We start from the raw sequence: 18,058 nt of genomic DNA on the forward strand, positions 1-18,058 counted from the left end.
AGAACTAGAGAGGCTGGCTTGGTTAAGTATGTTCAGGGCTGAGATAATCAGATTTTTAATCAGTAAAGGAGTGAAGGGTTATGGGGATAAGGTGGGAAAGTGGAGTTGAGGATTATCACATCAGATCAGTCATGATCTCACTGAATGGTGCAGCAGACTTGATGGGCTGAATGGTTCTACTGCTCTTATGTCTTATGGTTTCTTATTTGTAAAAAACTAAGGAATCTTTATGGTTCGGTTAAACACTACCTTAATCACCTGAGCCGAAAGGAGAGCTATACATCATTTTTATCAGTACACATATATATACATAAATCTAAATCTTCACTGCCCCTGCATGGGATCTAATACTTTGGAAGTTAACCCAAGACAACTCAATACTCAATTGGTGCAGTACCCTAGTCTTGCTGTGAGGCACCATTAATACATATATAAACTGTAGTGTCAGAGGTAGGGCAAATCAAACATTAAAATTAGTATCAACATGATCCCACCCTCATTAGAGAAATTGGAACAGAGAAAACTTCTTTGGAACCATTATTCCCCCGGCTCCTTCTCACTCACTCTCTCCATTTGCAGGATTTCCTGCTGGGACTAACACAGGACCCGCAATATGTCTGCCCATACCTAACCTTATTTAACATTTCCTTGTCATTTGTACCCTCGCAATCTCTGGTGTCCAATGTTGCTTGCGATGACAGAGGAGCCAATTCAGGTTTCAGTGGCTAAAAGGGGGATGCAATCAAAGTGGAGGAGCTGGGAAAGGGAAAACAAAACAGCGATTGCAAATGGTATGGCACCGAATGATCATACCCTTGTCAAGAAGAGGTTCCGAGTGAGCACAGTCGCATTACTGTAACTGAGATCAGATGACAAGGAGATCAGTCTGTTGCAGGCCAGGGGCAGGAGGTGCTCTGGGAGTTTGGACAGCCGCAACAATAAGCAGAGTTTCTCCAGCTACAAGGAATGTAATGTGCAAATTAATTATTGAAAACCTTAAGAACAAAGGTAAAGATTTACAGATTCATTGCTGGAAAGATATGTGCACTGTGGTATTTTACTTTGCTGAACAGATGTAACCTGGAAATTCTGCTAATATGCTCAGTCAAACAAAGCCTGCACTGTCGCAATTCTGAAACTAACCCTGTGCTTCCATTCCATTCACTTGCTTACACAGAAATAAAAAGGAGTGTAAAAAAATAAAACGCATCTTCCTCAGCTCTCGGCAATCTGATGAGAGGTACGAGTTGGACCGTGTCCCTACTAATTGCTCTACTTTATTCATATCAATCGACCATACCCGAGGACTTTAAATTGAATTGGTTTATGCAAAGTGTTTTCAGATTCAAATTAATTATCACAATAGATTAATTATCACAATCTATCAGATGGAAAATTAAATCCTGATCATTTTTCCTTAAACATTAAGCACATAAAAAGCATTGGCTCTTTGAGAAACCACACACTGTGGTCCCAATCTGCCAATTGTAGATTTGGACTGGGAGGGTCTTTAAATGATTTTTGGATTTGGGGGGTTGGGGGCACATAGACTGCTTCCTCCTCCTCTTTTAGAGGATAGTCCTGGTACAGCAAGATGTGTCTGCCTCATGCCCTGATTAAACACTGAACTCAAGAGCTGCCATTAGGGCCCAGTCTCCAGCATTCTCAGGTGAGCAGAGGGGCACAACACAAGGGGCCTGTGCAAGTGCTTTGCGAGTGGATATGCAAAGGTCTGAGCAGAAGCACAAAAGAAAGCCATTTTCTTTACAAAGCTCATCATTGCCTTCTACCCCTTCCAGTCGCCCCAAAGGCTGTCACAACAAACCTCCAGCCTAAATCTGCCATGACTGGGAGCTCCTTCATTTAATCTTCTGGGGGACGTGGGCAGAATTTTCACCCTGGTTTGCATTAACTTCAATGTTACAAGGTTTACTTGATGCCACACTTGGTCAAAAGCTGCCTTGTTGTCAAGGACAGTCACTCTCACTACACCTCTGGAATTAAGTTCTTACGTCCACATATGGACCAAAGCCGTGATGAAGTTTGGAGCTTTGTAGGCCTAACAGAACCCAAACTGAGCTTTGCTGAGCAGGTTATTGCTGAGCAAATGCTCATTCTAAGCACTGTCATGTTAATTACCTGTGAGCCCCAATGACAACCGGGGTCAGGAAAGCATCTCCTGGGTAGGGAGGAGTTTGACCCTATCAGAGTTTCCCCAAAACAGAAGGTCTAGGCCGGTGAGAAATGTGAAATGCAGTTGTAATAGGAGGAAACACTCTGGTCCTACCTGGCTTGGATCACATTCATTCAAGATATCTAGTTCTTGAGATGTCCCCAACTTCTGAAAGGAGAGGAAAGTAAAAAATAATCATTAGGAGTAGTTTACAGAGTGCAACAACCACTTGATCTTTCGACTTGCAAACCATTACAATAATTTGATTTCAGAAATAAATCAGCAGTCATAACTGGGCTGCAATTAACAGAACAGCAGAATTCAGTTATCAGGCCCAATTGCAAAAGAACTTTCACAGATAGAGAAGCAAATAAAAATACATCTGTACCTGGCTAGCAGCTGGCTCTAATGTTCAACGCTCCCTTCTCCACTTCAACTGATGAGACATCATATAATTATAGTGCTTAATTCACATCATCATTGTTAGGCATCCCAGCAACCAGACAGAGCTTCATAACTGGGAGAGGAAACTCCTTCCCTTCTCCCCTATGTACTCTACGACCAGTGTGTTTTGTCTGTATAGCTCGCATGAAACACTACTTTTCACTGCATATCAATACACGTGACAATAATAAATCAATTCAACTCAGAGTAAAGCAAGTGTAACCCAGATAACAAGTGAGAAAACGCTGGAAAGTCTTAGCAGGTCTGGCAGCATCTGTAAGGAGAGAGAGCTGACATTTCGAGTCCAGATGACCCTTCAAAGCTTTGACAAAGGGTCATCTGGACTCGAAACGTCAGCTCTTTTCTCTTACAGATGCTGGCAGACCTGCTGAGATTTTCCAGCATTTTCTCTTTTGGTTTCAGATTTCAGCATCTGCAGTAATTTGCTTGTAACCCAGATAATCCCGGAACTGAATGGATGGGGAGACATAATCCATTGCAAAACCCAATAGTTCTACGGGGAATGCACTAGCAGCATGTGTGGTCCCTTCTCCATCATCCTGGTTCATGGAAGGAGTGTGTCCTGAACTCACTTGTCTAGTTTAATTATTGGAAAAGCTAAATACATTGCATGTTTCTGCTGCTGGATGGCACGAACCATGAATGGGTCCCAAAATGAGTGATATGAACAACCACATTAGTAAAAGGTTATTTCCTGTCCAGTACTAATCTTGATGTGGAGATGCCGGCGTTGGACTGGGGTAAACACAGTAAGAGTTTTAACAACACCAGGTTAAAGTCCAACAGGTTTATTTGGTAGCAAATGCCATTAGCTTTCGGAGCGCTGCTCCTTCCTCAGATGGAGATGACTTTAACCTGGTGTTGTTAAAACTCTTGCAGTATTAATCTGACGGAGGAGCCGGCTTTACTTTCTCGAAGTTGAAGCACTGCTGCACATGGGCAATTAAACAGAAGACTCTAGAACGTTTCTATGTACAATTTAAATAACAGCCTCCTCCAATTGGAGCAATTTTAAAAAAAGTTAACAGAACACTTACCTCTGAGTCAGCCTCAAACAGATCCCTCAGCCTGGATACTGAAGACTTTAAAAAAAACAGAACATACATCAATCAGCAGCTTTAGTAACTTGGAAAGACAAAATCAGCAAGGTTTGCTCTCTCAAATACTCCACGTAACGATCTCCCATTCTTTAAATAAGGGACTCCAATTGATTCCTAAGCCCTTAGCTCTCCCTCCCTGGGGATTACTAGTCTCCATTTTAAGTACGATTTGATGTTTCTTACATCTAAATGTAACGTTTTCAGTATGTACAGTGGAGCCCTGATTTAACGCGCCCCGATTTAGCGCAAATTCGCATATAACACGATGGTGTCATTGGACCCTTTCCCCCCCACTAATAATTGGCAAATTTAGTGCGACCCCGCTTTTACGGACCCCAACCATCGTGTTATAACGGGGCTCCACTGTAATTACACTAGTGAATCTCCTTTGATTGCACAGGGAGCTGGAGGAAATATACATGTTTCAGCCTGCGAAGGACAAATACAGCAAAGTGCTTTTACAGCGTCACCTCTGGAGCAAATGACAATGATGTGGAGATGCCAGCGTTTGACTGGGATAAGCACAATAAGAAGTCTCACAACACCAGGTTAAAGTCCAACAGGTTTATCTGGTAGCAAAAGCCACAAGCTTTCGGAGCACTACCTCTTCATCAGGTGAGTGGGAGCTGTGTTCACAAACAGGGCATATATATAGACACAAACTCAATTTACAAGATAATGGTTAATCCAATTCTACTTACTGTGCAAATGACAATAGCAGAACATTGCGCACTGAATTCAATGTAATATTCAGTGTTACTAGCTCAAGTATCTTGAGATATTAATGTAGATTTAATCTATTTACAATGTGCAAGGGTAAGGTGAAAAGGCAGGGGAATGGCATTAAGTAATGTTCTTGTTTGAAGAGCCGGTGCAGACATGATGGGCCAAATGGCCTTTTTTAAATTCATGGGACATGGGCATTGCTGGCTGGGCCAGCACTTATTGCCCACCCCCAGTTGCCTGAGGGCAGCTGAGAGTCAATCACATTGCTGGGCTCTGGAGTCACATGTCGGCCAGACCAGATAAGGACGGCAGATTTCCTTCCCTAAAGGACATTAGTGAACCAGATGGGTTTTTCCGACAATCGACAATGGTTTCATGGTCATCAGTAGATTCTTAATCCAGATTTTTTTTATTGAATTCAAATTCAACCATCTGCCGTGACGAGATTCGAACCCGGATTGCCAGAACATTACCTGAGCTTTTGGATTAATAGTCTAGCGATAATACCACGAGGCCATCGTCTCCCCTTCCCCCTGCCTGTAACAATTGTGAATCATGTCTAATTGTAATTGCAACTCGCTACATCTTCCTCACCCACTTCAAACTATCCCTTCTGATCACTGGTTGTGGAAGATGATGCCGATTCTCTTATTTAGGGTCATCTTAGGAAAGGTTTATGTTTAATATCAGTGCGATTCCTTCTGTGTTCAGCACCTAAGCCACGATCGTTGCCACTTCATGACAGAAGAAAAGGTAAAGGACTGCACATTGGCTTAAGGTTTCCTGGTCTGGGAGAACGAAGACTCCTGCAAATCTGTCAAGGAAATCTGCAGGATTACCACAAGGTGCGTTTTTTGGCTGAGAAGAATACTCCTTTAGAGTGAAGGCAGTGGAGGCTTATTTGGCAGACAGGATAAGAGGAGCAGGAAGCAAGAGTGCACACGGTAAAGGCAGTTAAGTATGTAGCTTTGACTCAGAGGGCAAACAAAGATGCCCATGGGCTCCTCACATTTAACACGATGATGGAGAATACAGGGAGGCAGACGAGAGGCCATTAGTGGTAGTGAGAGTGGAACCTGGGGAAGGCACAGGAATGCAGGCTTGGGAGTTAAGTGCAACCAGTATTAGCAGCTGTCATGGAAATTGATTGGAGTCGAACACCTTCAGAGGTTTTACCATGATAAAGGCACTATATAGAAACATAGAAACCCTACAGTGCAGAAGGAGGCCATTCGGCCCATCGAGTCTGCACCGACCACAATCCCACCCAGGCCCTCCCCCCACATATTTTACCCACTAATCCCTCTAACCTACGCATCCCAGGACTCTAAGGGACAATTTTTAACCTGGCCAATCAACCTAACCCGCACATCTTTGGACTGTGGGAGGAAACCGGAGCACCCGGAGGAAACCCACGCAGACACGAGGAGAATGTGCAAACTCCACACAGACAGTGACCCGAGCCGGGAATCGAACCCGGGATCCTGGAGCTGTGAAGCAGCAGTGCTAACCACTGTGCTACCGTGCCGCCCCAAATGGACCACTACGCATTATATAAATGCAAATTGTTGTTAAGTAGTAGCATATATTCAGCAGCCTGCAGACAATCTAATAGATAAAGCACCAGTGAATAATGCAGTGTCACAGTTGTCTGAACATAACAAATAAAGGTCAATTTCACATACTTATGGTACCTTTCGTGACCTACAAATGACTTCATAGTTAATTAAGTACTGAACTCAAGCGATAAAGAAAAAACTTGCAACTATATGCCATTTTTCACATTCTTAAACGTTTTAAAGTGCATGAAGACCAGTGATAGGAAGAGTCTAGGCTTGTTCTCGCTCCCTGAATTACACTGGAATCATGGAGGTCGGTCACCAGTGGTGTGCCCCAGGGATCTGTTCTGGGACCCTTGCTGTTTGTCATTTTCAGAAATGACCTGGATGGGGAAGTGGAGGGATGGGTTGGTAAGTTTGCCGACGACATGAAGGTTGGTGGGATTGTGGATAGTCTGGAGGGATGTCAGAAGTTACAGAGGGACATAGATAGGATGCAAGACTGGGCAGAGAAGTGGCAGATGGACTTCAACCCAGATAAATGCGTAGTGGTCCATTTTGGCAGGTCAAATGGGATGAAGGAGTACAATATAAAGGGAAAGACTCTTACTACGTTAGAGGATCAGAGGGACCTTGGGGTCCGGGTCCATAGGACTCTAAAATCGGCCCTGCAGGTGGAGGAGGTGGTTAAGAAGGCGTATGGTGTGCTGGCCTTTATCAATCGAGGGATTGAGTTTAGGAGTCCGGGGATAATGATGCAGCTATATAAGACCCTCATCAGACCCCACTTGGGCTCAGTTCTGGTCGCCTCATTACAGGAAGAATGTGGAAAAGATTGAAAGGGTGCAGAGGAGATTTACAAGGATGTTGCCCGGATTGAGTGGCATGCCTTATGAGGATAGGCTGAGGGAGCTCGGTCTTTTCTCCTTGGAGAGAGGTAGGATGAGAGGAGACCTAATAGAGGTATATAAGATGTTGAGAGGCATAGATCGGGTGGACTCTCAGAGGCTTTTTCCCAGGGTGGAAATGGCTGCTACGAGAGGACACAGGTTTAAGGTGCTGGGGGGTAGGTACAGGGGAAATGTTAGGGGGAAGTTTTTCACACAGAGGGTGGTGGGCGAGTGGAATCGGCTGCCGTCAGTGGTGGCGGAGGCAAACTCAATAGGGTCTTTTAAGAGACTCCTGGATGAGTACATGGGACTTAATAGGATGGAGGGTTATAGGTAGGCCTAAAAGGTAGGGATATGTTCGGCACAACTTGTGGGGCCGAAGGGCCTGTTTTGTGCTGTAGTTTTCTATGTTTCTATATCAAGATCATGGTGCAGAGAGGGAGCAGTTTCAGAAGATCTCAGAATGGGTTGTCACACATTGCCACTACATGGTCCCATTGTGCTGATTACTATAAGGGACTGGAAGCAGTCAGGGTCCAGGAGTAAGAATATTGAAAGTGAAGGCAAGATTATTGATACGACGGGGACGGCATGGTGGCACAGTGGTTAGCACTGCTGTCTCACAGCGCCAGAGACCCGGGTTCAATTCCCGGCTTGGGTCACTGTCTGTGTGGAGTCTGCACATTCTCCCCGTGTCTGCGTGGGTTTCCTCCGGGTGCTCCGGTTTCCTCCCACAGTCCAAAGATGTGCAGGTTAGGTGATTGGCCGTGCTAAATTGCCCTTAGTGTCAGGGGATTAGTAAGGTAAATATGTGGGGTTATTGGAATAGGGCTGGGTGGGAGGTGGCCAAATGGCCTCCTTCTGCACTGCAGGAGTCTCTGATTATTGTGGATTGACAGAGTTGACTGATGGAGAGTGATGGATAATGAATGCCGGCACTGACAGCGCTGCCCACATCCGGTGAACGATTTATTTTTAGAAAAGATGTGGATACGAAGCCAGTCTGAAACATCAGAGCAAGCGTTTTGGAGAGAAATTAGGGGGTGATTTTTCAGGCTCAGAAAGAGAGCGAGTTGAAGGGACAGAATCCCACAAACAAAAGTAGTTAGCATTAATAGTCATATTAACCAGCAACTGTAAGATAGCAAGGTCAATGGAACAGTAACGTGCAGATGGGTGAAAAGAAGAAGGAAACTGATGGTGGAAAGGACAGCAGAAGGAAGAGTCTGAAGAGATGGGGAAGTGAAAGTTTTAGTTCCTGGTCCTCTCAGATCATTGCAGTTCCTAATGGAGCTCAGTTCCAGTCCCTCTCCACCAATGCCATTAATATGTCACAGATATTGCCCGTGATATGACATCTCTGGACTTTTCCCCAATTAGCAATGATTTTACTGAAACGAAAAACCTCCTGTGATCCTGGGAAGTCTTCTGAAAGTACTTCAGAGTTTTTTATTCATTCATGGGACACGGACAATAAATGCTGGCTGGCTGGGCCGGCATTTATTGCCCATCCCTAGTTGCCCTTGAGGGCAGTTGAGAGTCAACCACATTGCCGTGGCTCTGGAGTCACATGTAGGCCAGACCAGGTAAGGGCGGCAGATTTTCCTTCCCTAAAGGACATTAGTGAACCAGATGGGTTTTTCCAACAATCAACAATGGTTTCATGGTCATCAATAGATTCTTAATCCCAGATATTTTTTACTGAATTCAAATTCCACCATGTGCCGTGGCAGGTTTCGAACCCGGGTCTCCTGAACATTAGCTAAGTTTCTGGATTAGTAGTCTAGTGATAATACCACTAGGCTGTCACCTTCCCTTAAACCATTTAAACCTGGAAAACCAGCAGGTCCTGACAAAGTTCCAGCCAAGCTTATCTGACTCTTTATCTGTGTTTAGTGTTCTATTATACATCTTCATTACTTCAGTCGCTGAGGGAGACGCTCCACACCAATGGAAGCAAACAATGGCTCCAGTGCCAAAGTAACAACGAGCAACTCTGACAAGCTACGTCCCATTGCCTTGGCAGACCATTTCCCCAAGATTGTGGAGCAGTTCATGACTAAGTGGTTCCTACAGTAGCCAGGCTGGAAGATTGGCAGTGGTTAATGTGAACTTGCTTTATAAAAAAAAAACACTGATAAACTGGGAACAACCAAAACGATTAATACAACAGGTTTTACAAAGGCTTTCACCGGGGGTGATCATAAAGTTGTGATTAAACGCACGAGATTGCTGAAGAAAGGAGATGCGTATAAGTTTTTTTGCCTTGCATTCACTTAGCGTGAAGACCAGGATAAGGTGGAAAAAACTGCATGCGAAGAGAATGCTGATTGGTTGATAAGTGGATTCCGATTGGCACAGGCATTGCAATGATGAATGCAGCAGTTGATGGTGACTGACAGTACTGGTGGTGTACTGCAGTACAGCCTAAATCGTGCTGGAGTGCGTCTTGAATATAACATCTTCTGACTCAGTTGAGAGCTTCATCACTGCACTAAACTGATACTTCAAAGGTGAGGAGCTAGATGGAAGGGAAGGAGCTTTGGGTTACTCTTCCATCCTCCTCCTCTCCCTCCCATCTTATGGGTCTGCCTTTCCTTCCTATTGCAGTACATCATAGATAACAACATGGGTCACCCTCAGAATACAAACCAATCACAAGCCTCTGCGCGTTGGTCTGAAAAATGTGTATTTCCGAAATGTTAATACCAGCTTTTTAAAAATCCAACTGTGTAAGGGGCTGGAGAGATAAACTGCACAACACTGGATGAAATAAATCATACATGCAACTTGCAATGAACAGCTTCTGTCCAACATACAATTGGATAAAGGTGATGTGTACCTTGACATGCTCTGGCAAATCAAGACTTTTCTCTGTGTTGAGAGGTGATTTCTGTTCCACCTCAATATCCAACTTGTTCTGCACTTGTGGACAGATAATTTGCTCATGTTCCAAGCTCTCAGGCATTGTGGTGAGATCTTGCTTCTCGGTGCCCATAAGGGAGTCGGAACAGACAATGTCCTGTGTCAATTTGATTTTCTTTGTTGCACTTTGCTCACTATCACCTAAAGGAGATGCATCTTTCCTGAACGTTTTCCGTTTTTTAGGGTTCTCTGTTAACACTGACTTGTCTTCCGTATCTTCACGGAAGTCATTACTGCCGCTCTTCTGTTGTTGACTAAAGTACCACCCAAACCTTTTCCCAGAATCTGAGCGCTCTTCAGAACCCCCCGCTAACTTTTGACAGAGGCTCTTCAATCGCTGCTCAGATTGCTCTGTACATAAATGAGGCACCAAACAACACAGTTGCCCTTCCACGTCCTGCTCCAGGACGTCCATTAATTCCTGTGTCCAGAGATCAGCATCTGGGTTCTGCCTCAGCTGTACGATGAGATGATGCAGACAGTCTTTAGGCACAACAGAATTCCCCAGGTGAAGAAATGATAAAAGATTTCTTCTGACCATCACTGGTAAAAGATAAAACAGTGGTTTTCTAAAAGAGAGCAAACAATAAAACCATTAGAACTCGGCTGTGAGTCATAGCGTTGTTACCACAATTTCTCTCAAACTCTAATGTTTTTAGACATAACCCCAGCATACCTTGTTGTGCCTTTTGCAGAAACATTGGAAATGCCAGAGGATATCACTTACCCTATTTATAATTTATAGCCCAGCCAGTATTTCATATTTTAATTACATATCACTGACATAGGATGAGCAGAGATGATGGGAGGGCACTTTCATTTCTGGGACTTGAGTTCAAATGAAAATTGCACTGATCACTGAGGGTCTGGTCTATTGGCTGCCTGTACAAAATGACTACTGATAATCTCAATCTAGTTTCGAATGAATGATGAAGTGATTTAAGAATTAAAACAAGGCTGGAAGAGCAGCCATTCAGTGCAATACCACACAGACAAGGTCAAAGACACCTTTAATCGGTTCCACGTTGTACGTAAATGCACTGCTATTGTGGGACTAAATCTTACAGACAAGGAACTTCCAGGTTCCGGTCCTGGTCCCAACTGAGTTAGCTGATCTCATGATGGGGAGGGGGGTCCACGTGGGGAAGGAGTGGGAATCTGTCAGGGTACTCTACCTAATCCACAGTGATCATTGCTGGCCATATGTTTATATCAGTCATATCTAAAGGTGGGTTTGGCTCAGCTGGTATGTTTGATCGCCCTCGCCGTTCAAATTCAAACATGAAGAATGAATTTGGGAAAGTCAGAAGATGGCCACCGACAATAGAATTGTACTCCAATGTGAGTCAGCACGATAAAGGCAGAACTCAAACTCATTTAGCCATTGCGTTTCTAGTGAGCCACCATTAACCATGTAGGCTTTGGGTATCATGGCCAAAGAGTTGGCTTCAATCTTCCAATTCGCTTCTCCTTTTCTTTTACTTACTCTTTTGTGACATGTGAACATCAATGGCAAGACCAGCATTTGTTACTCATCACTAATTTTCCCAAGAGGTTGCTGGTGAGCTACGTTCTTGAACTTTTTTCTTTATTCGGTCGTGGGACATGGGAGTCGCTGGCTGGCCAGCATTTATTGCCCATCCCTAGTTGCCCTCGAGAAGGTGGTGTTGAGCTGCCTTCTTGAATCGCTGATTCATGTTCTGTGGGTTGACCCCACAATGCTGTTAGGGAGGGAATTCCAGGATTTTGATCCAGCGACCGCGAAGGAACGGCGATATATTTCCAAGTCAAGATGTGAGTGACTTGGAGGGGAACTTGCAGGTGGTGGTGTTCCCAGTTATCTGCTGCCCTTGTCCTTCTAGATGGAAGTGATCGTGGGTTTGGAAGGTGCTGTCTAAGGATCTTTGGTGAATTGCTGCAGTGCATCTTGTAGATAGTACACACTGCTGCTACTGAGCATTGGTGGCGGAGGGATTGAATTTTTGTAGATATGGTGCCAATCAAGCGGGCTGCTTTGTCCTGGATGGTGTCAAGCTTCTTGAGTGTTGTTGGAGCTGCACCCATCCAGGCAAGTGGGGAGTATTCCACCACACTCCTGACTTGTGCCTTGTAGATGGTGGACAGGCTTTAGGGAGTCAGGAGGTGAGTTACTCGCCGCAGTATTCCTAGCCTCTGATCTGCTCTTGTAGCCACTGTGTTTATGTGGTGAGCACAGTAATGCCATTTGCTACCAAATAAACCTGTTGGACTTTAACCTGGTGTTGTTAAAACTCTTACTGTGTTTACCCCAGTCCAACGCCGGCATCTCCACTTTGTGGTGAGCCCAGTTGAGTTTCTGGTCAATGGTAACCCCAATGATGTTGATAGTGGGGGATTCAGTGATTGTAACACCATTGAATGTTAAAGAGCGGTGGTTGGAGTGTCTCTTATTGGTGATAGTCATTGCCTGGCATTTGTGTGGCGCGAATGTTATTTGCCACTTGTCAGCCTAAGCCTGGATATTGTCCAGATCTTGTTGCATTTGAACATGGACTGCTTCAGTATCTGAGGAGTCTCGAATGGTCCAAGTGCTGTAGGTACACCCACAGTGCAGTTCAGGATTTTGACCCAGTGACAGTGAAGGAACGGTAATATATTTCCAAGACAGGATTGTGTGTGGCTTGGAGGAGAATCTGCAGGTGGTAGTGTTCCCATGTACCTGCTGACCTTGTCCTTCCAGATGGCAGAGGTTACAGGTTTGGAAATGCTGTTGAGGGAAGCTTGGTGAGTTGCTGCAGGGCATCTTGTGGATGTACAAACTGCCGCCACCGTGCATCAGTGTTGGAGGCAGTGAATGTTTAAGGTAGTGGATGGGGTGTGGCTGCTTTGTCTTGGATGGTGTCAAGCTTCTTGGGTGTTGCTGGAGCTGCATTCATCGTGGCAAGTGGAGAGTATTCCAGCACACACCTGACTTGTGACTTGTAGATGGTGGATGGGCTTTGGGGAATCAGGAGCTGAATTAGTTACTGCTGGATTCCCAGCCTCTGATTTTGCTATGTATAGTGAGACAGGTTTGTTTTTATCATTCCCAGATACAGCAATTTACATTTCTATAGTGTTGTCACATCATTAGGCGGAGGCAATGGCCTCGTAGTATTATCGTTAGACTATTAATCCAGTAACTCAGCTAATGTTCTGGGGACCCAGTTTCGAATTCTGCCACAGCAGATGCTGAAATTTGAATTCAATTAAAAATATCTGGAATTAAGAATCTACTGATGATCATCAAACCAGTGTCGATTGTCGGAAAAACCCATCTGGTTCACTAATGTCCTTTAGGGAAGGAAATCTTCTGTCCTTACCCGGTCTGGCCTACATGCGACTCCAGACCCACAGCAATGTGGTTGACTCTCAACTGCCCTCCAAGGGCGACTAGGGATGGGCAATAAATGCTGGCCAGCCAACGACACCCATGTCCCATGAATGAATAAAAAATAAATAAATCTGAGTCCCTCAGGTAAAAACACAATGGACACCAAATGGGCGCAGGCAACTACAATACAAGCAAAGACGATGGCCCCTAACAAATGTAGAAAGTCACAAAGAATCATTGAGAGACGGAAAGGCATTAACAATTCAAGGAGAACTAACGTCACAATATATATTTTATGGATCTCCTCAAAGTTGAGTCAACAGCAGATGTCCAAGAGCAAGTCAGTACCCATCCTGTCCTCTTGGCAAACATGTGGGTAAATGACATGGAGGGAAAAACTGAAGACAAAAAAAAATGACTCGAAATCAAAAGGTTCGGGAAAAAACTTGCATGCATGGCACCTTTCAGGACATCTCAACGTACTTCAGGAAAAATTCAAATTTGAACTGTAGTCACTGTCCTAGGCAAAGCTGACATTTTGTGCACAGCAAGATCCCAAAAACTGCAATAGTTTTTCATGGTTCAAGTTGAGGGATAAATATTATTCAAGATCCCTGCTCCTTAAAAGCACCACCAAATCTTTTACATCCACCTTAAAGGACAGCTAAGGCCTTGATTTAAAGACTGATCTTAAAGATGACATATTAAAGAATGTACTTCCGCGTTTATATTTCCATATAAAGGAAACCCACACAGACATGGGGAGAATGTGCAAACTCCACACAGTGACCGGAGGACAAAATCGAACTCGGGTCCCTGGCATATGAGGCAGCAGTGCTAACCACTGTGCTACCCCCATAGCACTTTTGAAGTGTAGTCACTGTTGTAATGTAGGAAACTTGGCAGCCATTATGTTTACAGCAAACTCGCGCAAACATTACTGTGATCATAACAAGACAATGTTTTCTGATTGAGGGATAAATATTGGGCTGGACACCAGGGATAACTCTCCTGTTCTTTTTCAAAGTAACACTACAGGATTTTTTACATCCATCTGAGACATCACACAGAGTCTCGTTTTAATGTAGTTTCCAAAAGACAGTACCACTGTACTCCCTCTGTACTGCACTGGATTGTCAGCCTAGGTTGTTGTACTCCGGTTCTGGAGTGGTTCTTCAACCTATAACTTTCTAATGTATTGGCAACAGTGTTATCAACTGGCTGACAAGCCTGTGTTAGGTCAAGTCTTTCATGTGAAGCTTAAATACTATCCATGTGCACGGAACTATGATTTCAAAAGTGTGGAAAAAATGCAGGGGAGTAAATTTTGCTAAACATGTCTCACATTTGGTAGAAATGGTCACAATTAAAGGTTCTTACAGACTAAGTGTTTGTGCCTTCCCTTCTAATGACGGCTCAGGCTGACACAGAGTCTCGGTAAAGGTTCTCCAATGGAGAGGTTGCTTTGATTGGATACGATGCAGAATGTGAAAGGCAGCAGTAGCTCCCGATACACCCATGGTCAGTGTGTGAAGCAGGATTTGGAATGGTTTCTCAAACTGCTCCAGCAGCTCCTTATAGCCCTTCATGCTCCTAAAAAATCAGAGATAAGAAACAAGTACTGATTTAAAATTATCTTGTACATGGCAGCATTTTAAAATATCTTCCTCACAAACTACTGTTCTCCCAGTTCTTCCTTTCTCCCTTGACCCTGCCTGTTGCACGTCTCCTGCTGTTTTGGATTCTCCGCTGCCGTATCTATTATTCAGGCAAGACGGGAATTGTGCAGGCTTCCTTGTTTTTCTGTTATACTCCCCTCTCCTATTTCATACGGTGCAGAAGAGGCCATTTGGCCTATTGTGTCTGTACCAACTTTCCGACAGAGAATCCTACCCAGGCCCTATCCCCATAACCCCACTATTTATCTCTCTAATCCCCCTACACATCTTGGAACACTAAGGGACAATTTAGCATGGGCCAATCCACCTAGCCCACCCATCTTTGGACTGTGGAGGGAAATGGAGCACCCAGAGGAAACCCATGCAGACATGGGGAGAATGTGCAAAATCCACAGTCACCTGAGGCAGGAACCCAGGTCCCTGGCGCTGTGAGGCAGCAGTGCTAACAACTGTGCCACCGTGCCGCCCATTTGCAGTTTTAGTTACTTTTTTTCTATCCTGTTCTGTCCAGTTCTTGCAATTTCCTTCCCTCAATCTCACTCTCCTTCTTTACAAGGCAGCAAATGCAGAAGTAGCCCTCAACACACCCACAGTCAGTGTGTGAAGCAGGATTTAGAAACTCCGTGGCCTGGGACTCGGCTCCTCCCTCTGGGACTGGATCCTGAACTTCCTAACTCACAGACCACAATCAGTAAGGATAGGCAACAACATCTCCTCCATGATAATCCTCAACACCGGTGCCCCACAAGGCTGTGTCCTCAGCCCCGTACTGTACTCCTTATACACCTATGACTGTGTGGCCAAATTCCCCTTCAACTCAATTTTCAAGTTTGCTGATGACACCACCGTAGTGGGTCGGATCTCAAACAATGACGAGACAGAGCACAGCAAATAGATAGAGAATCTGCTGAACTGGTGCAACGACAATAATCTCTCCCTCAATCTCAACAAAACGAAGGAGATTGTCATCAACTTCAGGAAGCATAGTGGAGGACATGCCCCTGTCTATACCAAAGGGGATGAAGTAGAAAGGGTCGAGAGCTTCAAGTTTTTAATTGTGCAGATCACCAACCACCTGTCCTGGTCCCTATAGTTAAGAAAGCCCACCAATGCCTCTACTTTCTCAGAAGACTGTAGAAATATTACATGTAGCTATGACTCTCACCATAGAAAGCATTCTTTCTGGTTGTATCACAGCTTGGTATGGCTCCTGCTCTGCCCAAGACCGCAAGGAACTACAAAAGGTCATGAATGTAGCCCAATCCATCACATAAACCAGCCTCACATCCACTGACTCTGTCTACACTTCCCGCTGCCTTGGCAAAGCAGCCAGCATAATTCAGGACCCCATGTACCCCAGACATTCTCTCTTCCACCTTCTTCCGTCAGGAAAAAGATGTAAAAGTCTGAGGTCATGTACCAACTGACTCAAGAACAGCTTTCTCGCTGCTGCCATCAGACTTTTGAATGGACTTACCTTACATTAAGTTGATCTTTCTCTACACCCTAGCTATGACTGTAAACACTACATTCTGCACTCTCTTGTTTCCTTCTCTATTAACGGTATGCTTTGTCTGTATAGCATGAAGAAACAATACTTTTCACTGTAAAGAAGACAGAGGGTAGCAGTGGAAGGGTGCATTTCTGAATGGAGGGCTGTGACAAGTGGTGTTCCTCAGGGATCAGTGCTGGGACCTTTGCTGTTTGTAATATATATATAAATGATTTGGAGGAAAATGTAACTGGATTGATTAGTAAGTTTGCGGACGACACAAAGTTTGGTGGATTTGCGGATAGCGATGAGGACCATCAGAGGGTACAGCAGGATATAGATCAGCTGGAGACTTGGGCGGAGAGATGGCAGATGGAGTTTAATCCGGACAAATGTGAGGTAATGCATTTTGGAAGGTCTAATACAGATAGAAAATATACAGCAAATGGCAGAACCCTTAAGAGTATTGATAGGCAAAGGGATCTGGATGTATAGGTACACAGGTCACTGAAAGTGGCCATGCAGGTGGAGAAGGTAGTCAAGAAGGCATATGGCATGCTTGCCTTCATCGGCTGGGGTATTGAGTTTAAAAATTGGCAAGTCATGTTGCAACTTTATAGAACCTTAGTTAGGCCGCACTTGGAATATAGTGTTCAATTCTGGTCACCACACTACCAGAAGGATGTGGAGGCTTTGGAGAGGGTACAGAAAAGATTTACCAGGATGTTGCCTGTATGGAGGGCATTAGCTATGAGGAGAGGTTGGAGAAACTTGATTTGTTCTCACTGGAGCGACAGAGGTTGAGGGGCGACCTGATAGAATTCTACAAGATTATGAGGGGCATGAACAGAGTGGAGAGTCAGAAGCTTTTTCCCAGGGTGGAAGAGTCAATTACTAGGGGCCATAGGTTTAAGGTGCGAGGGGCAAGGTTTAAAGGAGATGTACGAGGCAGATTTTTTACACAGAGTAGTGGGTTTCTGGAACTCGCTGCCGGGGAAGGTAGTGGAAGCGGATATGGTAGTGACTTTTAAGGGGCGTCTTGACAAGTACATGAATAGGATAGGAATAGAGGGATATGGTCCCCGGAAGGGTAGGGGTTTTTAGTTAAGTCGGGCAGCATGGTCAGTGCAGGCTTGGAGGGCCGAAGGGCCTGTTCCTGTGCTGTAATTTTCTTTAATACATGTGACAACAATAAATCAAATCAAAAGAATGCTTTCTCTTTTCATTTCCCAGCTGTTATTTTTCATGATAGCCTTTCCCTCTATCAACACCTTATTTCACATTGCCTTATGCTACAACAAAGATTGTATTTACAATTAAAATAATTGGATTCTCAAATCTGAGCTTTACATTGTATTATTTTAGCATTTAATATTCATTTTAATATTAGCTCCATTAAAACATTAATAAGGCAAGAGAGGGTAGTTAGAAACTGACAGATGGGTAATTCTGCCTTTCCCACCTTTCTTTTGCAAAAGTACTTTCATAGAATCCTTACAGTGCAAAAGAGACCATTCAGTCCATCTAGTCTGCACTAACTCTGACAGAACATCTTACCCAGGCCCTCTCCCCGTAACCCCACACATTTACCATGGCCAATCCACCTAACCAGCACGACTTTTGGACTGTGGGAGGAAACCGGAGCACCCGGAGGAAAGCCACGGAGACACGGGGAGAACGTGCAAACTCCACACAGA

At 44.5% G+C, this 18,058-nt stretch overlaps 1 protein-coding gene across 8 annotated transcripts in view; it reads right to left on the reverse strand.

Annotated features, from left to right (window-relative positions):
- The window catches only part of fance (FA complementation group E), a 42,963-nt gene that overhangs the window by 11,576 nt on the left and 13,329 nt on the right, over positions 1–18,058 (reverse strand). For 5 of the 8 annotated variants that reach the window (XM_078197839.1, XM_078197842.1, XM_078197840.1 and 2 more), the window contains exons 2-6: positions 14,571–14,783; positions 9,756–10,407; positions 3,676–3,720; positions 2,288–2,341; positions 814–957 (exon numbers count right to left, since the gene is read on the reverse strand). In XM_078197839.1, coding sequence (XP_078053965.1) covers positions 814–957; positions 2,288–2,341; positions 3,676–3,720; positions 9,756–10,407; positions 14,571–14,783 — 1,108 coding nt within the window. The remainder of the gene's footprint in view (positions 1–813; positions 958–2,287; positions 2,342–3,675; positions 3,721–9,755; positions 10,408–14,570; positions 14,784–18,058) is intronic. The other 3 variants (XM_078197845.1, XM_078197847.1, XM_078197846.1) reach the window with 1 other exon arrangement.

Source organism: Mustelus asterias, chromosome 25 (assembly GCF_964213995.1).
Source record: "Mustelus asterias chromosome 25, sMusAst1.hap1.1, whole genome shotgun sequence".
NCBI classification, from domain to species: Eukaryota; Metazoa; Chordata; class Chondrichthyes; order Carcharhiniformes; family Triakidae; genus Mustelus; species Mustelus asterias.